General features: G+C 49.2%; 1 protein-coding gene across 6 annotated transcripts in view; it reads left to right on the top strand.

Annotated features, from left to right (window-relative positions):
• The window catches only part of BRD4 (bromodomain containing 4), an 87,007-nt gene that overhangs the window by 31,794 nt on the left and 29,481 nt on the right, over nt 1-25,732 (top strand). For 5 of the 6 annotated variants that reach the window (XM_053897885.1, XM_053897882.1, XM_053897884.1 and 2 more), the window contains exons 2-4: nt 19,240-19,558; nt 23,203-23,340; nt 24,663-24,798. In XM_053897885.1, the coding sequence (XP_053753860.1) occupies nt 19,274-19,558; nt 23,203-23,340; nt 24,663-24,798 (559 nt within the window). In that variant the 5' untranslated portion in view covers nt 19,240-19,273. Of the gene's footprint in view, nt 1-19,239; nt 19,559-23,202; nt 23,341-23,974; nt 24,062-24,662; nt 24,799-25,732 lie in introns of those variants that run through there. The other variant, XM_053897887.1, reaches the window with a different exon arrangement.

The following is a 25,732-nucleotide window of genomic DNA, read 5'->3' as shown; positions in this document are numbered from 1 at the left end:
AAGTCAGAAGCAGAGCAGGCCAAATAGATACTGTTTGGTGAGGGGAGGAAGGACATTCAGATCACAGGAGTAAAGCTAACAGAAGGAAGGAACTCTTACTAGAACCCCTTGATTTGGGGTTTTGCAGGATCCAAAGCACCATCCTGCCTACCACTCTCCGTCTAGGTCCTGCTGTGGGACCATTACTTCTGTGATGCAGTAAGACTTTTTTTTTTTTTTCGTTTATAAAGAACACTTTTTAAAACCTCTCATACCTTGGATTGAAATCAAATCTGTAGTGGCCTGTGTCTCTTGTCTACTCACTAGAGGTGGTGAACTTAACCCATGAGGAAACTTGTCTGTTGAGGGGACACGGGAGCTTACTTTTTCATAAATATGGTTCAGTATGAAAATGGAACAAATCAGAAACATGGCAACTATAGACTTGGTGACAGAAGGAGGTGTGTGTGCTGGGAACTTGATCACCTGTGGGGTGCGCTCAGGGCAGGAGCAGAGTTAACGGTGGGTCCCAGCCGTGAGGATAGCCTGGCTGGGTCAGTTGTGTTTGCCTCAAGGATCTTCCATAGGACTGATGTTCTGTATGTTGGTGTTGTGTGAATGAGTGAGCTTCCTTTTTCTCCTGGGCCTGGAGCACATCTGTTTGGGTGGTGGTCTAAGGATACTTGATGTGCTTGCATCCATTTATTATGAAAGGGATTTGAGTTTGAACTGGATTTGATGGGGATTTTTCTTCAGCACCCATGGTGCATTTCTTCACCCGAAAGTATAATGCATTTTGATGCCATTTCTATGGCAACTGGTGAACTCCAAGGGAACAAATTCTATTTTTGTGCTCTAACATGGTAACAGGATTAGTGAAGGCACATCGAAAATTCCATTATAAGGCAGTGCTGCATTTTGAAGAGAATTGAAATGGTCCAGTACTAAATTTTTAACATGGACTCCATTTGAATACACTTCTAATAATCTGCATGGCGTTCAACCTAGTCTCTGTTTTAAATGTCATTAGGTTTTGTGGGGTTGGGAGGGGTTGATGGGGGCTTATTTTTAATCCCAAATGGGTCCTCAGTAAAGTCTTAAAGGAGCTCCATTCTCTGGATTTCAAAAGCCACCTTGTTCATGCACCTCTGTTATTAGAGATATTATTAGAGATTATTAGAGATTCTTACCTTCCAAGTGTGTGACACCCTCCCCACACCTGAGCCTGCAGGTCAGGTATTTTTTACTTTTCTGTCCTGCCTTTGAACCAGACCTCTCCGAGAGACCAAAAACAAACAAACAAATGAACTCCTCGGCCGTGGCAGCCCACTTAGGACTCCTCCCCTGACCTGAGCCCCTTGCTGAGGTGGTGGTGTTTGGCCGGGCGGTAGTACCCCTTGCCTTGTCTGTGAGGGCAAGGAGCTGGCTGGAGGTGGTCGGGGTGGTGGGGGTGGGGTGTCGGGCCAGTGCCCCAACAAGCACCCTTTGCTCCCATCGCTCGTGAGCCACACCGTCCTCAGCTTTGGAGCTCCCCTGATAGCGGTTTGGGTTTGGGGAAACGCTACCCAGTTTTTTTCTGATTTTAACTCAGAAGCCTAAGCTTTCCACTAGGGTAGTTTGGAGACGTCTGGGTGAAGCATCTCAAGCCTCCCTTGCTCCAGGCACTTGTATCTGAACCTGGAAGCATGGGGGGCTGGGTGGGAATGTGGGGGAGCTGAACAAGGGCAGCCAGAGGTAGAAGAAAGACATAAAGAAGTTCCAGGGTCGTTCTGCACTTTGGTTTCCTCCAGTTGTTATGGACGGAGAGACTGTAGCTTCTGTTGTTGAGCTCCTCGTGTTCAGGCCTTGTCTCGAGTTTAGGCCGTGCCACCTTGACACAGTAGGGACCTGGGCAGTTGTTTTCGTCAGTGGAGAGCTGAGGACTCGTGCCCGTTCCTCTGACCTTTCTCTCCCCTCAGCAGATGGTACTGTTGCGTGTTCTCCTTCACCAATGAAAGAGCTCATTCATGCCATTCACTGAGGGTGGACTCAGAGCTCTGCCCTCCTCCATCTGCTGGGGACAGGGCCCACCACCCAGCTCGGAGGCCGCCCTCAGGCGTTGACTTCCTCACGTTGGCCTGGTGCCGTGCACTGTCCTGGGTAGCACCAGCTGCTCGGCGGCCAAATCGGAACAAGGGAAATGCAGAGTCTCTGTGCTTGTGAGAGGTGCTCAGGGTTTGTCAGTAGTCCTGGCTGAATTCTGCGTTTGTCTCACGAAACAAGTACGGAACAGCTACAGTTTATGGCTGGCCCCTGCATTCCAGTCCCTCCTAGTTATGACGAACCTGGGGGCCCAGCAGAACCTTTTTGCCCAGGCTCTGAAACCTTTACGTGTTATTTTCACATCTCACCTCGCCCTTTTAGTTGTGTTTACTTTGGTCTAACACTCTCCTTCAATATCGAGTGCACTTTTTTCCTAGGATGGTTTCTGCTTCCTCCCCTTTCGTATTACTATTCAACACTCGTAGGACAAACTTAGATTTTCCTCGGTCCTCTGATTAAGTTGCCAACAGCCTGATTGAAAATTCCGGGAGCTGGGGCGCCTGGGTGGCTCAGTCGGTTAAGGGGCCGACTTTGGCTCAGGTCACAATCTCACGTTCTGTGAGTTCGAGCCCCGCGTCGGGCTCTGGGCTGATGGCTCAGATCCTGGAGCCTGCTTCCGGTTCTGTGTCTCCCTCTCTCTCTGCCCCTCCCCCGTTCATGCTCTGTCTCTCTCTGTCTCGAAATAAATAAATGTTAAAAAAAAAAAAATTAAAAAAAAAGAAAATGCCGGGAGCAGCCGTGGTGCCTGGGACCACATGGCCTACACCTTGTCTCTCTCTAACTTGCCTTGCAGTGTCTGCATCCAAGAGGATGCAGAGTCCCACGTTTCTTTCTACTTCCCCAGCAGGGACTTTGGTTGACGTTCTTCTGGGTACTCTCCTCTCTGGACACAGAATTTCCTGAGTGGTCTCACTCAGCCCTGTTACTCAGCTGCTGCTCTGCTCAGTCTGCTCCTATCCGCTGGTAATCAGCTTTTTACCAGGGACAGAGTTTGTCTTGCGATGGTTCACCAGTTGAGGTTAATCCTGGGCTCCCCTTTGACCTCAACATTTGGGATTCAGCCTCTAAAATTATCTGAGTCTGACCCCCATCTTCTGCCCTTTTTGTTGTTGTTCTTGTTTTGCTCCTGCAATAGCCTCAGTGCTGAACTTGATTTCCACCCACCCACCCCCAATAATGTTCCTAAATTGTGGGAGCCTCAGTAAGGTGGCTCACCTCAGTAAGGTGACTCTAACTATTCCAGGGACTAGCATTTCCCGATGGGAGAATTTGCAAATTGAGCGTAGCTCAGACTCTGGCCAGCAGCCACGCCAATGATGTTGTTTTCATTGTACTTATTTTTACACTGGCTTTGTCTTCATAGCAGCTGATGCTGGTTGTTAAGTTAATGGCTTTTTTCTTCTTTTTCTTTTAGTTACATATAATTATCAGTGCACAGGTTTTTGTTTTTTTCTAATCCTTTGAAAGTAAGTTGCAGATGTGATTTTACCTCATGTACTTTGGCAAACATCTCTTTAAGAATAAGGGCATTTTGTTGAAAGCAGGGACTGTAACAGATACTTGTACGTCCGTGTTCATAGCAGCATTGGTCAAAATGGCCAAAAGGGAGAAGCAACCCAGGTGTACGTGGATGGATGAACAGATAAACAAATGTCATCTGTCCATACAATGAAATATTTATTCAGCCTTAAAAAGGAAGGAAATTCTCATACAGGTTACAACATGGATGAGCCTTGAGGACATTTTACAGAGTGAACGAAGCCAGTTAAAAAAAGGACAAATACAGGGAATGCCTGGGTGGTTCAGTTGGTTTTAAGCGTGAGACTTCGCCTCACGTCACGATCTCACAGTTCATGAGTTCGAGCCCCATGTCGGGCTCCGTGCTGATAGCTTAGAGCCTGGAGCTTGCTTCAGATTCTGTCTCTCCCCCTCTCTCTGCCCTTCCCCTGCTCACGCTCTGTCTCTCTATCTCTCAAAAATAAATAAACATTAAAAATTAAAAAAAAAAGACAAATACTGAATGATTCCACTTACGTGAGGTACTTTTGAGTAGTCAGATTCGTTGCAACCCATGTTAAGATTTCTTCTGTTGTCTCCCATAATGTCTGTCTCATTCAAACAGGTTCACACACATCACATGGGATATGTTAATGTTTTCTTTTAAATAAATACATTTAAGTTTGTAAAAAGCAAGTTGATTTAAAGCATACGTGGATTTTGGGGTGGTGAAGGTGGTAGGTGTGAACTGACTAGGGTCAAACCAACCCTGAATGTGTACTGGATCTGGGTCCCTGTGGCCCTGGAGTCAAGTCCCTAAAATGTGTGCCCTGGCTTCCTTTCTAGAGGAGGAATCTTCTGGATGTTTATGATAAGATCAGTGCTAACGTCTCAGGCCTCTTGAGCATCAAAATGTGGCTTGTGTGACTGGGGAACTGAATTTTAAAATTTTACTGATGCTTAATTTAGTTATTGGAGAAGTTTTAGTATGTTTGGAACACCTTGGGTATGTGAATCTACTTTTCATCCATAAGTTTTATAGAGTCTAAATGCAGATACAATGTTTTATGAAATACTTCATGAAAATTTAGTTCCTGCATTGAGATGTGCTGTAAGCATGGAGTGCTCACTCGAATCTCACACAGTTAGTATGAGAAGAAATTAAAATGTCCCAGCTTTTTATAGTGCTTATAAGTTGAGATGGTACTTTGGTTATATTGGGTTCAGTGGAATAGAACTATTGAGTATTCAGTGAAATATGCTGTTAACTTCACCTTTTTACATTACTGCGACTAGTAGAAAATATCAAATTGTTGGAGGTGGCCATGTTATATTTGTATGAGGCACAGGTGGATACGGTATAAATACAAAATATCACTTTCTTTGTGTAGCAGCTCCTGGCCTCCCTCCTTCAGGTCTTCCTATTATTTCCCTCTCTGGGCTACTGAGGTTTTTAGGCCATGTTGGTTTTTGGTGAATTTTCACTGGAGTTGCGTTTGCTTGTTCTTTCCCTCTGTCCTAACAAGGCCTAAGGCCTGGGAGTATCTGAGCTGTAGGCACACCTCTGCTCCTCCACTAAGTGGAAGAGGCTCTCTGCCCCATCTGTCACCTGCGCGAGGTTTGCTGAGGGGCAGGAGGAACATGAGTTCTGATCTGTGTTTCTGCATACATGGGAGAAGGCCCGCCCCTGTTCCTCTTGGGTCTAGCTCTTGGCCCCAGGTCCTCAGCAGAGGTGTGGGAATCTTCGGTGGGAGGGCATTGGGACCCCAAAGAGTATAGAGGGGGCACTAGCTCAGATGAGCTCTGCTCCCTCCCAGGCAACACATGCCTGGCATGGAGAGCTGGGAAAGGCCTGGACCTCAAGCCGCCCGATATTTAGGTCTCCAGCTTTCCCTGGGCACAGTTTGAAAACCACTTACTAAACCCAGTGCGGGGCCGTTTTCACTGAGGACCATGCATGTGTGTGCACATTTCTGTTTATTCCGTCATCGTGTGTGCCAGGCCCTGGTGTGAAGCTTCCTATGTGATGAATGTTAGTTCCTCTTCCTTCAGTATTTCTCACAGTTTTCACACAAAGGCCGCGAGGAGTTGTGGGGAGTGCTGCAGGTTCACTGAGTGAGCCGTAGTCTGTTCAGTGGGCAGGTGTTTTGGCTTTTGACGATTTGAAAGCTCCACACTAGCAAGCAGCTCTTACTCCTAGGTGGACACTAACTAGGGACGAGCTGACTGTGTCTGCCAGGGAGTAAACTTGGGCCATGCCATAGAATCTGAGTCTGAGATGCTGGCTTGGCTCCAGCCAAGGCTCTCCTGGGACAGTGACCACTGCCTGCCAGCAAGGCCCATGCTGCCCAGGGGAGAGCAGGCTGGAGACGGGAGGAGGGGGATGGCAGGTGGTCTTGCAAGGAGATCAGATGTGCTTTGTGTCATTTGTCCTTTTCTCTCTGGTATCTGCGTTCCCCGCCTTGTCAGCGTCGGGAGTTGGGGCACTTGACTTGGTGGCTCATTTACTGCAGTGGACGTTGGGTGGAACTAATGGCAACAAGAACATTAGTTCTCACAGAACAACAGATCTCTCCAGTTCTTAATTTCCTTTGCTCTTCTCTCCTGAAGTGGTTTGAGTTTTGTCCTTGCTCTGTAACTTTGCTCTCTGGAAATTACTGAGATCTAGCTAGAGGAGGTTGTTTTATTGACATCCAAGCATCCATCTCAAAATGACAGGGTCAGATTGTCAGGGCAAAAGTAGACACTGAATATTTGCTGAGGGCTGAGGCCTCCCAGCAGACAAAGGAGTGGTAAGCTTACCCCTTACCTGAGAGAAGAGGTGCCTGACAGGAAGTCAAGGCCGTGTGGAAGGTGAGCCCCTTGGCCCGTTTCCCTCTCAGAGGACCAGCCTATTGCTGTATACTCTTGGAATAGACATCCAGTTTTGACATTGTCCACTCTCATGACTGGTTGTCTTTAGGCCTTGGGTCAGTCTTTCAGTTCCTGCTTTGGAAACTGAGCACTTGGGGTCTTTCCAGTTGTGACATTAACTTTGTCACTTTCTGTGTTCCCTTTCCTTTGGGAAAAGTGATGTTGTCCCCCACTCCCACCCGTATTATCTGGGTTCTGTACCTGATGGAACTGAGGCATGGCGAGAAGAAAGGTCATCTTTGCTAGAATCACTTCCTGAGATTACCTGCTGACAGATGTAACCTTTTTCACAGGTTTTTCTTGTAAAATTCAACTTCGGAGTGAGGGTCAGAGGGTAAGATCGTTGAGGAAAAGGTCACCCCATACGCATTAGCTCTTCATCAAGGTAACCAGGCTTCTGCGTCTCTAAACCCAGAGTCGATGTGTGCCTTGTCCTTCATGCATGCTGCTATTCCTGGCACCTTGGAACGTCCTCCTGTTTCCATGTGTCCTCTCGGCCGTTGAAGGCCTGGTTTGACCTTTCCTCTCAGTGAGGCCTCTCCGTGGTCATGTGGTCCCTGGAAACTCTTTTTGTGGCCCTGTTTCCTGATCCCCTTTTGTCCCCAGTGAACATAGGTGGGCCCCAGGGATGCCTTGAGTCTTGTTCTCAGCCACCATTCTACTGTTTTGAAGAGCTCAGAGGCATGATGTGTTCTTGTTGGGGATATCACCCCTCCCTGTTACCCCTGCTTCCCAGGGTATCAAATTGTAGAAGGGTTGATTGAAGTGTTGCCTTTCCCACCCATGGGTCTGTTCACACGTTGTTTCCATTTACACATAACAGGCCAGTGTGCTGAGCTGGCACGTTGTGGAACATTCCAGCCACAGGCATGAACCACCTTCCCCTGTGTGGTGCTAGCCACTGGCTGTGCAGGCTGTTCGTCACCTGCCCTTCACTCACCTCCTTCTTGGCCTCCCGAACTCCCAAACAGCTTGCCTTCGATCACTTGCTTGGAGGTCAGCGCTGACATGTTTCCCTGGTGTTTGACGCGCTGCAAACACCGTAGTTAGCTGTCTTTTATAATTTCAAGTTTTGTTCGTGAGGATCATGAACTTGATTTTTATCCTTTCCTTGGAAATGAGAGGGTTCCAGAGGACAGTGTGATATCACCCTCAGAAGCTTTCTGGTCTACAGCCGGGCAGCCCAAGACTGACTGTCGGCCTAGTTGGAACTAATCCTGGTTTCTCACTCTTAGACTTTCCCCTCATTACAGTAGTTTTCACTGTCAAGAGGTGAATGTTCTCTCTCACCCTTGGTGCCCTGCGGATTCTTCTGTTTTCCAGTGTCTTTGTCTTTTGTCCTTCCAAAAAACCCTCATCTGAGTGGAAGAAGTACCCAGCCTCACTGTCTACTTCAGCTTTGCCTTCTGCATGGCCGTGCACTCTGTGGCCATCTTGGAGTTCACTTCTCAAAGCAGGATTTTTTCTACGTGAATGAACAGTCCTTTCGCGTTCCATATTACAGTGTAGGTTCACCTCAGTGCCGCATACGCTGCACCAGCTCTTTTAGAAAAGCAAATAGCTGAAAATAAAAGGTATAAAAATGAAGACAGTTAAAAGAGTCGGAGTGATAGCTTTAAAAGAGGCAACCGGGGGGGCGCCTGGGTGGCTCAGTCGGTTAAGCGGCCGACTTCAGCTCAGGTCATGATCTCGCGGTCCGTGAGTTCGAGCCCCGCGTCGGGCTCTGTGCTGACGGCTCGGAGCCTGGAGCCTGTTTCAGATTCTGTGTCTCCCTCTCTCTGACCCTCCCCCGTTCATGCTCTGTCTCTCTCTGTCTCAAAAATAAATAAAAAACGTTAAAAAAAAAATTTAAAAGAGGCAACCGGAAGAAAATGTCACTTAACCTTTCCTATGAAGGGCACAACCCTAGACCCAGGTCAGTGGGAATCCAGTGTTTGTATTAATGACGTTGTATTTCTGTCACAATCTTTCAGCTTGTAATTTGGAGTCTTGGCCCAGGTCAAGGCTGCTTTGAGTAGCAGTGGAGGCCTGCTCGCCAGGCAGAGAGACGGAACACAGCAAGAGAGGTCAGTCAGTGGGGGTTTGTGAAAGGTGTCTGATTGCAGAGAAGCTGCGCTGTTTTTACGTACGTACTGGTAGGTTGGTTGGGTTTTAGAGTCCTCCACACCCCCACCACCCCTGGCCCACTTCATTGTATAGTTCCGTGTACCCGCTCATTTGCACACCATTACCTAATTTAACCTGTAATTTTGTATTCTCTTATTCTTTTTTTGTTTTACTTTTTTTAAGTTTATTTCTTTTGAGAGAGACTGTGCATGTGAGCGGGGGAGGGCCAGAGAGAGAATCCCAACACTGGGCTCAGTCTCACGAAGGGATCACGACTTGAGCCAAAATTGAGAGTCGGAGGCCTTAAAGACTGAGCCATCCAGGCACCCCTTGTATTCTGCTTTTCTAACGTAACATTTTGTCGCAAACGTTTCCCTCGCCCTGACACAAAGTCTAGAAATCTTTGGAACGGGACTTGCAAACTCGGGCTCACGGGCCAGTCTGAGTGTTATTGGCATATAGCCACGCTCGTTTGTCTAAGGCTTGTGGGTGGGCTGCTTTCCCAGTGCAGCAGAGGCAGGATGGAGTATTGCTATAGACTGTATGTCTTGTACAGCTGGCTGTATTTCTTCCCTGGCCCTTTATAGGAAAAATCAGCCTGCCCCTGGTGGAATATGTTTTAGCCTCACAGTTTTGATCTTGTCCACATCAAAGTTTTGCTTTTACTGCATACCCATCACAGGAACGTTTTAAATTAACAAATCTGTCCACCCAGATCTAACCATCAAGCACAGTGATGTAAACCATATGTAACAACGAAACCTTTTACTGCACCTGAGCTGGTCAACCCTCCAGCTTCTAGCAGCTTTTACAGAGAAAAGATGGCGCAGAAATCTCAGTGCCCCTAATTTAATGGGCCTGCTGATTGGTTTCTAAAGCAAAAGGACAGGAATTCTGAATTGGCAGTGTTGTGATCTGCTGGGCCTTCCTCGCGGTCCCCCTGACCACCACGTCCATGTGGGCCTGGTGCCCCCCTACTGGGGAACAGAGAGCTTGAGTGTGTCTCTGCTCCCTTAGCAGGTAGGTGGCTCATCTCTGCCTTGGGTCACCTGGCTCAAGGCAGGCAGCAGGGCTGAGTCTGAGGTAATGGCCCTGGTTTGGCATGTCTGAGGGGAGGCAGTAAGGGCTTGTACAAGCTGCATGAAGGAGGATTAAGGTTTTTGAGAGCTGCCTCAGCGCACAGCCACTGGCCAAGCTCCAGACGGCGCGGTCTGGCTGATGACACGAGCGATGTTCTCACCAGCTGCCTGAGCCGGTCAGATGGAAAAGTAATCCTGTCTGTGCTTCCCCACTGACACAGATGCACAATGAAATGGGCTGTGGCCGTGAATGGAAATAGCTTCTGCTCTGGGACCAGAAGGAAATGGACCTTCTGATATTAGTGTTCCATAACCAGTGTAACCAACATTTCAAGGAAGATGTCCCTAGGACAGGATAAGTATTTGCTGCAAATTGACCGGTACTGAGAAATGACCAGATCCTCCAACCCCTTCTTTTTATTGCTGGGTAGGATCTTGCACTTCCCCCAAATAATTCTTTATAGGAGGTTCTTGCAGTGGTGGGGAGGTGACTTCCTCTGAAGGATGTGCTCCACTGTGAACTTGTAATTGCATGAGGGGTAGGGGTCAGCTGGCATTGGCTGACATTTTGCTTGGCATGAAACAAGTTCAGAGCACAGCTCCTTGTAGCCCTGTGTGGGAACCATAAGTAACAGCTTGGACTCCGTTCCCCTTCACTCTCTCCCCATGGCATCAACAGGGAAGTATGCTTCAGATTTCACCTAGTATGTGAGACGAGTCACACTGCAGACAGACAGACAGACAGACAGACAGACGGCCAGGTGCTATGAGAGCTGTCTGGGCTCCGATTTGTTTCTGGGGGTGAAATTTGGAAACACCACTTCTGGAAATCCGACTGGAGACCTAGCTCAAGGGTCACATGGCATTCAGCTGCTTCTGCAGAGAAAGCAGGCTTGCTGATTAATACATGCCAGGATGTGGAAGGCCGAGGTGGGCGGGGGGGGGGGGGGGGGGGGGGAGGGGGCCTTGGGCAAACCAGCCCTGTCGGGCCCAGCAGTGCTGGTCAACTAGGCCTCTGCCCCTGTATTCGGTGAGCAGAGACAACTGTGGAGCAGAGTACTTGAAATACATACAGCCCTGGGTGACCTCCCGCTGACCAGGCTACCACTCTCTTGTGTTGCCACGGGCATGAAGATGATGATGTTGCCCTTGACCTTGTAGTGTTGCTGTGAGGATTAAGCAGATATAGCTCAAGTGCTCAGAGAGCACTGGCCCAGGAAGTAGCAGGTATGTGCTGGCAAGCTTGTCTCGCCCCTAGTGCAGGCGTATGTGGTGATGGCTTGCATAAAGCTCTGCTGAGTGTGGCGACGGTATTTCACAGGAGAATTCGTAAAGGTTTCCAGGTAGCCTGCACTGTTCCTGTTTTCCCTGGTGTTTTGCTGCCTCGGTGTTGTGTCACTTAAGGATGAGAGTGAGTAAATGAACATGACAAAGTGGAGGTGGGCCCCTTGGCTTTGTGGGCCCTCTGGCAGTCCAGGACTTCAGATGGGCCTACAAGTTCAAAATTCAGTTGGCCACAACCCACCAAGTTTACCCAACCTCTTGGGATGGACAGAACTAGGGCCAGATATCCAGAAATCAGCCGATTTCTGGGCAGCTATATATGGCCTTTTCTTTTCTCTCCTCAGAGTCCCAGAACCAAGCCTGTCCATGTCTGTCTTGCCTCCTGGTCTCCAGGAAATAAAACTTTCTGTTGAAATTTGAAAAATATCACTCACATGTGTGTTGTCTGCTAAATTCTGTCCTTAAGTTTTTCTGAGATCATTTCTAAAAAAAATTTTTTTTACATTTATTTATTTTTGAGAGAGACAGAGCACAAGCGGGGAAGAAGGGGCAGAGAGAGGGGGAGACACAGAATCTGAAGCAAGCTCCAGGCTCTGAGCTGTCAGCACGGAGCCTGACGTGGGGCTCAAACTCACACACCGTGTGAGATCATGACATGAGCCGAAGTCAGACACTTAACCGAGGGAGCCACCCAGGTGCCCCTCTCAGATCATTTAGATGAGTTGGGATGTTAGCAGACAGTATCCCTGAAAGCAGGAGTGCTTCATCAGGGGTCTCTAAACTTAGGAAGAGAATCCTCTTAGGAAGAGAATCATGGTTCCTCCTTAATGGAATGTGTGTGCCTATTAGGCGCTGCTTAACTCCTCAGGCCTTAGAGCCAGATGGGATGCCTACCACCTGCATTTCTAGTTCCACATTGGGTCTTATGTGGTATCTGCTTTTTGTTACAGCATTCGCTGAACACCAAGCTTTGCAAGATGGGACATTGTCCAAAGGGATATAGTGCAGTTTGGCCTTGAAATTGAAATTGTGCAGTCTGGCCTTGAAATTGCCTTATACTGATCGTTCCCACAGTGCCCCTCTAAGGTACCATGACACTCTTGGTACTCAGTTTGGGGACCAGGGCACTAACTGTCTAATCTCTCTTCATCTTTTCCTTACTCCTTTAAATTGGGACTTTGTTGTAAGGTATCTGTTGGGGATAGATTCAGGACTAGGACACTCATTTGAATCATGCAGCCTTCTTTGGGTTGGAAACAGTAGGTGAAATTTTCTTCCTCTCTCTTGTCCTTCAACTAACTCAACAAAGTGAATGGTGGCTCCTGCCTCTTGGCCACAGGTCAGTATGAAAACAGAATAGCATTTTAGGATCTTTTCGACCTAAAACTTTGCCTGAATTGGTTGAAGACGATGTCTACTGTATCACAGGAATCCTACATCCTTATATATGCGGGTAGATTTAGGAGTTTCTGAGTTTTCAGCTTGTCTCTCCCCATAAGCCCTGCTGCTGAGCCATTGACTCACCCTGTCCACGTGCATCCGCTCTTGGGTTCTCTCTCTTTTGCATCTGTGAACTCCACAGGTGCAGGTATAGTTGAAAATGAACCATGAGGCAAGAATGGACTTCTATTGTATCTGTGTTCTGAATGACCCTGGAATCTATCCCCCAGGCCCCCTCCAAGCATGCCCCCCCCCCCCCTTCTCCTGCCACTATATTCTCTGCCCTGAGTCAAGAACCTGTGAGGGACAAAAGCCGGTGTGGTCACCTGGCCCCTGTGCTGTGCCATCCCTCCCTTCCCACTTCAAATGGTCCTCAGATGCACTGGTATCTCCCCTGCGTCCAGACCCATGCCTGTGTCCCTGCATCGGTCCCTCCTTCTCCTGTCACAAGCCTTGACCCTCTCTGTCCTTCTCTGTCCCTCTCTGCCTCACCCACCACAGGAGTGTGCACACCCTCCCTGTCCTTGGCCAGAGCAGCCTGGCCCTTCTCCTTTACAGTACTTGCCCAAGTATTGCTTAATCACTGGAAGAATGTCACGTTGACCACAGAGTCCTGGGCCTGGCACATGGCACACACGGGATGCGTTGGCTGAGCCAGTGAATCTGGCAGTCACCACATTTTTCTGTGTGCGAGCACGAGCTGCTTTCCTTTCCAAAGCTTTGAGATCTAGAATCCCCAGGGTGACGTTAGTGTAGGGTGCCTTCCGTACCCGAGAGCACTCGCTGTGTACTGGGAGGACAAGAATGAAGTAAGGTGGCTCTGGCCCCGGGCTCCCAGGTGTGTGTGCACTGGCCAGACTGTTCAGGGAAGCACCAGGTACAGCAAATGAAAGGCCTGAAGGTGACAGGGAAGGGGGCCCACCGTGGCCACTGTGTTTAGTGTTGATGCTAGGGTCTGGGGCAGTGCGGGGTGGGGTGGTGGTGACCACTGTGGGAAGAATGTACCTAAGGCAGGAACCTAGTTAGATCTGTTGTGTCAGAGAAGTCACCCTGGCTCTCACATAGAGCCGCTTGCTAGTGCCTGTCTTTCTTGACCCACAACAGGCGAGAGAGTCTTGTTGGTTTCCTTTGTGTTCTTTGCCACGGTGCGAATGAGTGGCTTCTGGAAGTTTCGTGAGGATTTTAGTTTCCCGCAGTCCTGGGAGGGCTGAGCTGCAGGTTTTCAGGCCATGGCCTCTTAAGCTGTGAGTGTGGAGCAGGACATGCTGGTCATCTCGTGGCGATCCCTCACGTAGATGGATGTCACCTGTCACTGGTTGTGTTGATTGAGAGGCACCTGAAAGAAACTTTGAGGTGCCCGTGTCTCTGAGGTCCATCGGATCTGTTAAACTGCACATGTCTTCGCATTTGAACTGACAGCCTGTAGCAGTTTCTTTCCTGATTGACCTCAGTCTTCACAAGTGTATGGGTCTTGTGCTTAGTTTTTCATGTTACTTAAGATGCGCCAGCTTGTCCCGATCATTTGCATGATCCTTTCTGGATCTCCTTTCTGGAGTTGCATGTTCATCTGCTAAATGGGGGCTTCCTTGATTCCAAGTCCAACTGAAACTTCCCAGGAGTCATGTTAGAGTCTGGGTCACCCTGGCTGCTTAGGTCTGATCTTTCTACTTCCTGGGTAAGTTACTTTTCTGTGCCTCCATTTCTTCATCTTTAAAATGGGGATAAGACCAGAAGCAATCTCAGAGTTGTTTTGAGGATTTAAATGTTACTACTATGTGTCAAATGTGAGAGGGCCGACTAGGGAAGGGTGTTTGGCTTTTGTGGTGGAAATAGTGGTTTAAAAGCGTAGAGATGAGGCAAAGTTGGAGGATCAGGCTATCTGTAGAGAAAGCTCCGTTCATTTTGTGAACAAAAAAAATGCAGCTTTCTTGACTCAACAGCCCATCAGGGCTCGCTTGAAGGTGAAGAAGAGTGGTTATGTCCAGAGCCTTCCATCCCTTAGCTTCCCTGAGAGTCCATCTGGAGAGAAAAAAAGGTACAGCCCAGCCCACAGGTTCCAGAAGTCAGTTGCCTTGACTTCATCTTGCCCTGTGGACACTGTTTAGAGATTTCCAGAATGTCATTGCTTAATGGAAAACATATGGGACTGCATCCTCCTGGTGGGGCGTGCTTGGCCCCCTGGCATTTTGTGTGCTTGTGGCTGACTGGGCTCCACTGCCCTGGGGCCAGAACATCTCCAGGATGGGGCCACCCCTGCCCCTTGCTGTGGCAGCTTACCTGCCATGTGCTTGGCTGTGAAATTCTCAGGCTGTTTTCTTGGAGAAACTGAATCGTGGAAGCAGAACTGCAAATCATTCTTTATCCTCACTTAGTGCCACCCTCCTTTCCAGCTTTCCAGGCTCACTTCAGCGTATCCCAGTCTCCCTTCATGACGGTGCCACATTTACACTTGTTTCCTTTTATTCCTTTGGACCAGCATTCTGTCCTGCTGCGTGGAACCTTCTCCCAGCTGACTCCAAGGAGTTCTTTTTAAGAACTTTTAAGAATCCTACTGACCTATTTCCTTCTCTGTGATGTTGCCCTTCTGTTGAGACTTGTATCCAGACACTCAGCATGTCCTGTATCTCTGTGTGCCTGGTCCATGGCCACCATACGAAAGGATCCTGGCCAGCTGGCACACTGTCCATGTCATTCTTCCCTCTGTCTCCCCCTCCTGCCTCACTAGCCCCACCCCAGTTTCTGTAGTTGCCCAATAAACGATTACCCACATCCACTTACCTGTGGAGGATTTTCCAGGGAGTGCTCCAAAGCTTCTGCAGTCCTGTACATGGCTCTCTGCCCTCCGCCCCACTTCCCACAGCTCCTGCAAACTCTCCTGACCCACTGGCTTCTCCCACCTGGAACCCGCAGTTGGTCTTGGCTGGCTCCCCTCCAGAGACATGGTGTTGGGTTTTGTTTTTGTTTTTAAACAGTTTACTGTTGTGTTTGTAGTGCCTTTATTTTGAAAGTAAACTAAATAAAAAACCACACATGGATATCAGTAAAATTAAATACAATGAGAACAGAACAACAGCATTGTTAAATTCTACACAGATGGTCATATTCTCTGCTGACACCTCTCTCCACAGCCTTTCACACTGGCACCAATCAGGGACTTTCCTTGTGAATACTGGAATGAGTAAAATGAAAATAGAGGATGCATACCAGGTGATTAAACGCCATCCACCTAAACGTGTCCTTTGAACCCTCCTACAGCCGCACCTGAGCCCTGGCATATCACTCTGCAGGTGGCTGTAGACCTTGCTTCTCTGAGGTTGAGGTCCCCTCTTTACTGATTAAACCTCAGTTGGAGAAACCCTTTCCTGTCTTCCTTGCTGCCCACCTCAGGAATGAAGGCACACTTTTTTGAAGGCTCCACGCATGACTGAATGCAGCTTCTGGGGTGCTTCCTCCCTTCCCATGTCCTACTCAGTGGTGTGTGATTCAGCCTGGCCCCTTGATCTCTCTTCCTTCCTTCTGTTCTCTCCTCTGAGCAATCTCCTGCTGATGGTTCCACACCTTACCCCACCCTTTGGGTGCTTCCCCTCCTTCCTGCTCTTATTGGGATGCATTTTACTCAAGTCATTGGGCTCCTTTCTTACCTCCCAGCTGGGCTTTCCTCATGCATACCTCCTGTGCTTACCTCCCACCAGTAATGCCTCCCTGCCTACTGCCCTGCCTTGATTTGTGCCCCAGGCACTTCCTTCCAGGACCACGTGGCCATTAGTTCTGGACAGACTTGTACCACAAGTAACCCTGATGGGAGAGGGGATGTGTCTTGTGTCTCCAGAGCCTGGAACAGGCCTACCCGGTCACAGCTGCCTTTGGAAAGTATTGTAGTCCAGGATATTCTCACTGTTCCCACCTTCAGATGAAGTTGATGTAGGGAAATGCCCCTCCATGGGCCTGAACTCCTGGAACACTGCTCTTGTCTTGGGAGATGCTCTCCAGGCTGCTGCCCACTTTCCCACCTGCAGGCCCCCTCAAGCTCTGATGCCAGATGCCTGTCTGGTTTCAGCCCTGCGTGCTCCTTCCCCATCTTTGGCACCATTTTGTGGGGGCGGGTACCCAGAAATCGCTTCACACCTTCAAAGCCCCCCTATTCCCATTCCTGTAAGTGTTCCCAGCCTGTTGTTCTGGGAGAGCACACCCATCTTAGAGTCTGCCCTAGGAGCTGCCCCCACCTCTACCCCCTTCTCAGATCTCCAGAGGACCCTGACAAGGGCACAGATTATAAATACTCACCTGGTGTCTTGGACACAGTTGGGCCTCATTAAATACTTAAGTTCAGCATTCGATGCAAGACCACATCTAGACCTAAGTTGGGACTGCTGCAACATACCCACCCTCTGGTGTGTTGGATGGTAGCACTAGTATTTCTCTCCACAGTGTTGTCCTCTCTAATGAACTAAATGACTAATGAATTACTTGGTTTGAGGTTTGTTTGGTTCTTTGTTTCTTGTTCTTAAGTGGCTATCCCATCTGGGAAAAGGGGAAAGGCACTTGGCAGATTTCTTACCTGTTCGGTGAAAAAGGATAAAGAACAGTCTTAACCTTTTTTTTTAAATAAGTCTGGTCAATTTTACTTATTTATTTAAAGGTTTTTCTTTTTTTTTTTTTTAACATTCAATTTTGAGAGAGCATGAGGGGGGGAGGGGCAGAGAGCGAGAGAGACACACAATCCCCGAAGCAGGCTCCAGGCTCTGAGCTGACCGCACAGAGCCCGACATGGGGCTCAAACTCACGGACCGCGAGATCATGACCTGAGCCGAGATCATGACCTGAGCCGAAGTCGGACACTTAACCGACGGAGACACCCAGGTGTCCCAGTCTTAACCTCTTAAAGCAAGCCTGGATTCAGTTCCAGACTGAATCTGTAAGATTCAGCCTCTTGCACGTGTTGGCTTTGGGCTCCTCCCACTTGGGTCCCCTCCCTGCAGCCGCCTCTCCCGTGTGTGCACTAGCCAGGTGACACCTAGACCTGCAGTCAGCCAGAGCACCCTGGAAGGAATGCCGTCTCCTTGACCAGGTCCGTTTTGTCAGCTCATGGGCTTCCCCTGCAAATAGGACCCATGTGTGGGGCTGGCCTTGGGGGCAGAGGGTGGGGAGGTGGACGCCTCAGACCAGGAGGGCCAGCTCTCCCCAGCCCCCTGTGACCGACTTGCTTTTACGTAGCAAGCTTTCCCCTGGTGCTTTTAAAACTTGATAATTTGCCAGAACTGCATCTACCAAAACCTTTGTGGGGCTCTTGGTTTAAATCACACTTGGATTGAATTATAAAGTAATTCTTCAGCAGCCAGAGTGCCTAGTTTGTGCTAAGTGTGTTCCAGAAAGAAAGCCATGACAGAGCCAGTGAACTTGCTCTGTCTTTTTTGGTCCCCTCTGCCTACCAGTCGTGTGATTGTAAAATCTGCCCTTTTTTCCTAAGCCTTTGCCTGACTCCCTCAGCCGGAGAGGTTTTCTTACCCCGCACTGAACTCCTAGGGTTATTACTGGCGATATTTATTAGCTGCAGGCAGCTCCTAGATTACAAAGTCTTTCTTATTCTGGGCACTGGGCTTAAAGCTGATACTTCCTTTTTCTTGCCAGTAGAAAAGTGCACACCGAAAGAATGCCAAACAGTCAGTACACATTTGAGCAGATGTTTCTTCTCATTAACAGAGTGTGGGAACTCTCGGCACTGCAAGTAAGGGGTGAATTACTGTGTTTCTGGAGGGCATTTTGGCAGTAAAAACATGTACCCCATATCTGTGGTTTTGTCAGAATAACTGGACAGGTACACAAAGTTGCCATCGTGAGGATGCTCGTGGCGGGATTTGCATTCTTGGCATGGTCCGAAGCAGGGGTCGTTCAGGTGAGGAGAGTGCCTCGGAAGGGGTGCTCATACAGGCATTGAACTGGGGGTCTCACCCCCCCGTGCAGTTCGCGAGAGGTAACCTTCTGTATCTCTGTGAATAAGCTTTGAAAACCTGGTTAATAAAGTGATAACTTTTAGGTTATCAACACTTACTTTGTGGGATTTCTTTAATCAGCAAACATGCATTATTTTAGTCACCAAGGACGTGTTCTCAGTGAGTGTGAGCATTTGCCCTGAGCACTCGGCAGTGGAGTCCGTGGGCCACACTCTTCTGGCCCTGATCGCCAAACAGAATTACTGACTTGGCTCGATGTTTCATGAGCCACAAGTACAAAGAATTTTAATGTAAAGGACATATTTGGGGGCTTGCAAATCATCTTGCCTCCCACACAGGCAGTGTCCCTTAAAAACTCTCAGATGGGGGTTGCCTGGGTGGCTCTGTGTGTCAAGCGTCCGACTCTGGTTCATGTCATGATCTCCTGGTTCATGGGATCGAGCCCCACGTCGGGCTGTGCACCTATACTGCCAGAGCCTGCTTGGGGATGCGGTTTCTGTCCCCCCACCCCAACTAAATGAGTAAAAACTTTTTTTGTTGTTTTTTTAATAACCGTTACATGATGTGAGAACCTGGTTTGTTGCTTATTCTGCCTCTTTCTTCATGGGATCAGTAGTCCTCACAGCCCTTGCAGGCTCCTGGTCAGCTCTTCTCTCTGAGCCCCGTCTCTCCTGACGCTCGCCATTGGTGCTTGCTCTCTCTTCCGTTCTGTAGGATGCGTCGTCTGCTCTCTGCCGAGGAGAGCAGACACAGGGGGCCTTTTATTTTAGCGCGAGAAGCGGCTCTCTGGTCAGCCTGACCAGTTTCCACCGGAGGAGCTCGGCCCTTGGAAGCCACACACTCGTGGCACAGTGAGTGGTGCCCATCTGCTGCCTGGTTTCTGATTATGGCTTTTTTTCTCCTTGTAGAGTGCCCAGTGAAGAATGTGATGGGATCAGTAGCATGTCTGCGGAGAGCGGCCCTGGGACGAGATTGAGAAATCTGCCAGTGATGGGGGATGGACTAGAAACCACCCAAATGTCTACAACGCAGGCCCAGGCCCAACCCCAGCAAGCCAACACAGCCAGCACCAACCCCCCGCCCCCGGAGACCTCCAACCCCAACAAGCCCAAGAGGCAGACGAATCAATTGCAATATCTGCTCAAAGTGGTGCTCAAGACACTATGGAAACACCAGTTTGCGTGGCCTTTCCAGCAGCCTGTGGACGCCGTCAAGCTAAACCTCCCTGTGAGTAACTTGGGCAGGGCCCGGGGCTGCTGTCCTCCAGGTCCCTTCCCGTGTTGCTCCTGGGGACAGTGGGGGACGGGAGGAGGACACAGAACTGCCTTTGGGGCCCCGCTCTGAACTGCCAGCACTCATGAGGCCCTTGAGTGAATGGTTTTGGTAGTCCTGACGAAGAGTCATCAGTTCTTAGGTTTCGGCTCCGGGAGAAACTGTAGAGAAGTTGAAATGGGGGTGAAAAGGAGTGCTTGCAGCTTTCCTTCTGATCCTTTAGGGGAGCTGACGTAGGAGCAGTTGGTGGTCCAGGCCCCTTACTTCTCAGGCATGGTTGGGAGGCTGTGGAAGGGGGACTGGTTTGCTGCAGTACCTTTTCTGTACTGACATGGCTGTCATCGTCGCGATCACCCAGAGCGCAGGGCGGGAAGAGGCAGTGGAGTATCTCCCAGGCAACCAGTACTTGGAGGGGCCTGGTTGGAGGGAGGAGGTAACCGGTGCAGCTTTGCCCTCGGCTGCCTCCACGCACACCCGCCACCTGCTCAGTTGCAGCCGCGGTGCACTTGCTTTGGTTCTTCTGTACCCCTCTTCTGCTCTTTCCCTAGAGAGAGTTTTCCTTTTGCCCACATCCCTAGCAAATGGTTCTGGAACCTCAGTTTGTATCTCTAACTGAACCTCAGGGAAGAAACGGGATAGATAATTTTTTTCTTTTCTTCTAGCATTGAGGACTAAGTGTCTCTAAGTTAAGCCCTGCTGTTTGCTAAGTCTCACACATCCCCTGGATGAGGAGTTACATGATTATTGCCATAGACGCAGGCGTGGGTCTCTGGGGGTTTGAACTGCACAAGTGTAGGAACCTCAGCCTTTGCCGGGCATCCAGTTTCAAAAAGGATGGATACACTGCTAGTGTGACCCTCCTGTTGTGAAAGCAGCTGTATCTGTGACATTCGTCCGATTACCTCTCTCTGTTGAGTATGTGTCATGTGCACTCAGGAAGAGCAAGTCAGGAGGAGGCACTGCGGGTCTAGATCATGAACTGGCTCAAGAAAAGGGGCGGAAGCAAAAGAGGATCCTTGCCAGATCTGGCCTTAGGGGCTACTCTTGCTGGTGACCGTGACAAGGAGTAGGGGCAGACGACCTGTCACTGGAGGGAGGTTCTTGGGAGAGCTTGCTACAGCATAATCTCTGGTTGGGTTAGTGGGCTGGGCTGGGCCGTGTGGGATCCACAGGTGAGGGTGACCTTCCCAGAGCAAAGACAAAGACTGGGAGGAGGTGGGTCTGGGGTGGGGGGTGAAATCCAGAGGGTACTGCAACTTTTATAGCATCAGAGGGAGGTGGTGGGAGACCTGTAGAAGAGAGCCAGGAGAATCACCAGCAGAGAGCAGTCCCCCAGGTTTCCACATCAGAGGCTGCAGGGAGGTCAAAGAGATGAGGATTCCGACCTGACCCTCCTGTTGGCCTTTAGGAAGGCATTGGTGACCTTAGGAAGATGTGACGCAGAAGTAGAAACCAGATTCCCGACGGTGTGAATGAGAAGGTGAGGATGTGAAGCCATCATTTCGAGAAATTTGGCATTGAAGGGAAACCGCGGCAGGGCCAGAATGGAGGAGGGGTTGGTTTGTTACAGGAAAATTCAGAGGGCTGAGAGGGCGAAGACCGAGGAGGGGGGGGGGGCGCTGGGGTACCTAAAATCCCAAGAAGGCAGCATCCCCAGCTAGCAGGACAGGCATGGGGCAGGGGGGTCTGTAAGGCCCAGTGGTTTGGGAGTTTGAGGTCATTCACTGTGCAGTGGAGGCCAGGCTCCCTGGAGGTCACAGTGTGAATCCCTGTCTCCGTGACTGTTAACATCACCCTCAGCAGTTCTGACATAGGAAGAAGAGGCCGGTGCAAGGTGGCACTGATCTGGTGTCTTCAGGGAGGTGGGAGCGCCAGGAACTGACCCAGAGGAGTAGGGCAGGGCTAGTCAGTCAGAAGCAGCATTCTGCTTAAAGCCTGGTGTTCCAGGGACCTCTCCCCCTCCTCGAGAAAATGCTACTACAGCCACAAAAAAAAAAGGTTCTTTCTTTTTCTGTTTTCTGACACCTTCCAGGAATCTTTATCTGCATTTTGGCCTCTGATCTCTGCTGGACTTTTCACTAGCATGCCTGCCCCTCCTGTTCAGTAAACATGTACAGTTGGATTGTCATGCCCCTAAACCCACTGCCCCCTTGTCGGCATGCTCATGCGCTTGCTCTCTGTCTCTCTCCCTCTACGTGACAGGCCATGGCCAGTTCAAGCAGCTGACACCATTATTGGCCATAGACTAAAAAATATATTTCCACTGGGGCCTTGGTTCTCTTGGGAAAGGTGGCCAGAGCCATAGTAGAATATAGAAAGTCTGGTACAGTCTGTCCTTGTGGCCTCCTAGGCAGGGTACCCGGGCATGCGTGTGTAGCCCTTGTCAGCTCAGGGCTATGATCTCTGCCACTCATTATGTGTAAGCTGGTTGCTTTTGTTCCTTTCTCGTGGGTGTCAGAACAGCTTAAAGCCTCACACCCTGTGCTTACCTTTCCAATACTGTCCACCATTTCCAGGCAAGACCGTGGCACTTGGTGAGGGATAGGCCTGCCTCTCTGTCATCAGGACTTGGTTCTGATACCACACCCAGGCCTGATTAAGGGAGCCTCTGAGATTGCAGTCTACGTTGGAGCTGGCCAGCTGCATGCGGGTCTCCCTGCCTGGCTCTCTCTGGTCCTTCTACAGGGAAGCCTGGTGTGCTGCCTGTTCTGTCCCCAGATACCTCCTGTGGTTATTTTTAAATGTTAACATTCAGTTTTTAGGATAGGTTTAGATTTAGAGAAAGCGGACAGTAGTAGCGTTTGATTTGAAGGGCTTTAGGATATCTACACCTGCCGTCTGGCTCCTTCCGTTTGGCACTTGTAGAGTAGGCTGTGAAGTTTTGAGGAGTGGGGTCTGCTGGATTTTTTTTTTTTTTTTTAACTGAGGATTGTACGGGTTGTCTGGATTCCTCATTAACCTGGTTGGTTATTCAGCTGTATCCAGGTACTGCTGACACATCCTTTAGAAAGACCAGTAATCGAAATGGAAGTGTGGTGAACTTGAGTGAAGGTGGAGGCTTCTGCTCCATGGTTCTTCAGTGTGATCAGAAGCAGGGATTCCAGTTGTTACAGGTGTGCCTCGATGCTGGTTCCATAGGATTTTGCATTTTATGGACCAGTAAAATGTCAAAATCGTAGGGAGAAAGTACAACCTGCTGTAGGTTGTTTTACTAGATAAGGACTGCTTTTCAAAGAGCTATATGTTTTCCCTGTTATTTACTAGAAATTAAAGGATTTTTGTGTGTGTGTGATCTGGCCTGAGATCACAAAAAAAAGGAAAAAAAGCCTAGATCTCAGTAAAGACAACCTGTTCCCAGACCTGGGCACGTGACAGACTTGGACCTTTTCCCTCCACATTTGCACCCGACACGTAAGAATTCTTCCCTAATTCTCACTTTGTCTTGGATTTCCGTTGAGATGGCTTGCTGAGACCATGGAAGGGCTTCAGTCTGTGCCGTGGCTCTCATCTGTGTTCCTGGAGTGAGATCCACAGGCCTGCCTGTGAATGCTGCATGGCCGGGAAGGTGACACTGGCCTTTTGCTCTTTTTGCTCTCCAGGATTACTATAAGATCATTAAAACGCCTATGGATATGGGAACAATAAAGAAGCGCTTGGAAAACAACTATTACTGGAATGCTCAGGAATGTATCCAGGACTTCAACACTATGTTTACAAATTGTTACATCTACAACAAGGTGAGATGTGGTGGCAGGTGTCCAGCTGCCCTGAGGGGAGGGGAGGAGAGGAGAAGGAGGCGGGCATATCTGGAGCCTGTGGGCAGGGGTGCTTGGTAGCCGGTGGGATTTAGAGTCTGATGGGAGGAGATCATTTGGAGGCAGAAATAATGGGACCCATGGCTTTGCCTGTGACTGGGTGTTTCTTTTTTGGGGAGGAGGGTGCTGACCTTGCTTTACTTCCAAGCCATCCTTGTTAGCTTGAAGCATGTGCTTCTCGTGCCCTTGGGATTTTGGTTCTTGGGCATGTGTAGTAGAGAAGGTGTGAGAAGGACAGTGACAACTCATTAAAAAGTCCATTTGGGTGATGTCAATTGTCAGGAAGGAGCCTACTAACGTAGTTGTGCAAAGGTGTGTTCAAACAGAAACCTCAATGTGAGAGAGGGTGTGATGGGGGCCGCCGCATCTGAAATGTGGACATGACCATTGACAACTTGTGGCCGTAGAATTGAATGTCCCCTGATCTCACTTGTAGACCTGAAGGTCACTTCTTAACCCCGTTAGCCAAACCTTTCGGCTCGGCTGTGCCATGAAGCCAGATCATTTGTTTACAGTTCAGACCACAGATGTGATTAAAACCAACCCTTTCATATAGAACGGCTCTGGAGGGAGACACTATACAGAACTCAGCTTTTGACCTCTGCTGGTGTAGTGGGTAAAATTGCCCAGAAGAGATGGGTAGGTGAGTTTCTTGAAGTTTACTGTGTTTTTTTAAAAGTCTCAGCTCTCATCATTAGGTTTCAGTGAAATGTCCACAGATGAGCTTCTCAGTTTAGAGCTGAGTGGGAACAGCATGTCGTAGATGAGGCAACAGAGTGGGGACCCATAATGTAGTTCGAGATAGGCATGACCCGAGCCCCAGTGAGCTGCCTTGAGGGAACACTGGGGAGCATTGTCAGAGCCCTGCTAATGTATCTGTGGCAAGAAATCCTGTGTAATTCAAGTATTTGTAGCGGAGTGGAATTGTGTCAGAGAAGGGATTCTGTCAGTGATTGGCAGGGCTTGTTAGATACTTAAGGCACTAGGATGGTTTCTCAGGCCAGAGCTTAAAAGACTAGAGAGGGAGGTGCAAGGTGGACGGGTGCTGATTCAGGCACGTGAACCTTTGTGATATCTGGTGGCATAACTGTTGTGGCCCTTTAGGATTCAGATCGGGAAGGACCCTGACTATGATACTTCATGCTTTGGGGCAGGGGGTGGGTGGCACAGGGTGGGCAGCTCTTGCTCTATCTAGAGAGGTGGTGAGGGCTTTCTGACCCTCACCCCCGTGTCTCCTTTTCCAGCCTGGAGATGACATAGTCTTAATGGCAGAAGCTCTGGAGAAGCTCTTCTTGCAGAAAATCAATGAACTGCCCACTGAAGAAACTGAGATCATGATAGTCCAGGCAAAAGGAAGAGGACGTGGGAGGAAAGAAGCAGGTAGGGTACCTCTAGTGCCCCAGCACCGTTTGCTTCACATTGAAATAACAAGGACATTGGCTTTCCTTCTCCCCAATCTTGTCTCCTTCTCCAGGTTCAGTGAGGGACTAACTGGGAGTGGTAGTAGGGTCAGGCTTAGTGGTGAAAGTGCCCCTTTCAGAGGGTCGCATGAGTGTGTGACCTTCCACAAAGTAGAAGTAATTGGACCCTGCTTTTTTTTTTTCTTTTATTATTTTTTTTTCTTTTCTTTTTTTTTTTTTTTTCTTATGGACCTTGGTTAAAAAGTGACTTTTTCAAAGCATTTTTGTTATTTGAGTTATTTATTCCATTTTAGAGAAAAGGAATTCACCTGACCAGTGGCGGTTTTAACTAACAATCGTATCCTTGAACCTTGAAGTTGGTTGTTTGAATTATCTTAAGATGCTTATGTCAGAGCCAGGCCTGCTTTTTGATGCTTCTGAAGTCAAAGTGAAGCTCTCCCTTCCTTGTCTATCTCAGCGGCCACCCTGCTTCCTGCCCCCGTCTCTCAGCCTGACACAGGATTCCAAAGGCCAGCTGCTGGGGAAGGAGGAGAAACAGTGAAATGTTTCCGTCTAGGAAAAGCTCTAACAGCTGCCTTCTGCATCTTGCCATCCTTAGCTCTGTGCTGAGGTGGCCCATGCTGTGGGGTGTTTGCTTCTCTAAAGAGAGGGCTTTCGACTGACTTCCTGCCCTGCTCAGGAGTGGTGGCTTCACGGGAGCAAAGGGGGCTGGCCTAATCCCCTGCTGTGATGAGGGGTAGCCAAGGACAGGTGGTCCTGAGGGTCATCCTGTAGACGTGGGTCCTGCCAAGGGGTGGCCATTATCCTTACCGTCCGGGAGGCCTGCCCTTATTCTCTGGGACCAGGAGTTGGGTCTGCACATGGGACAGATGCAGGGTGTTGTGTCTGGGCTC

This window comes from Panthera pardus, unplaced genomic scaffold, assembly GCF_024362965.1.
Source record: "Panthera pardus isolate Hobbes unplaced genomic scaffold, ASM2436296v1 HiC_scaffold_8, whole genome shotgun sequence".
NCBI lineage: Eukaryota > Metazoa > Chordata > Mammalia > Carnivora > Felidae > Panthera > Panthera pardus.
Note: the sequence above shows the minus strand (reverse complement) of the source record. Positions and strands in the feature narration are given on the sequence as shown.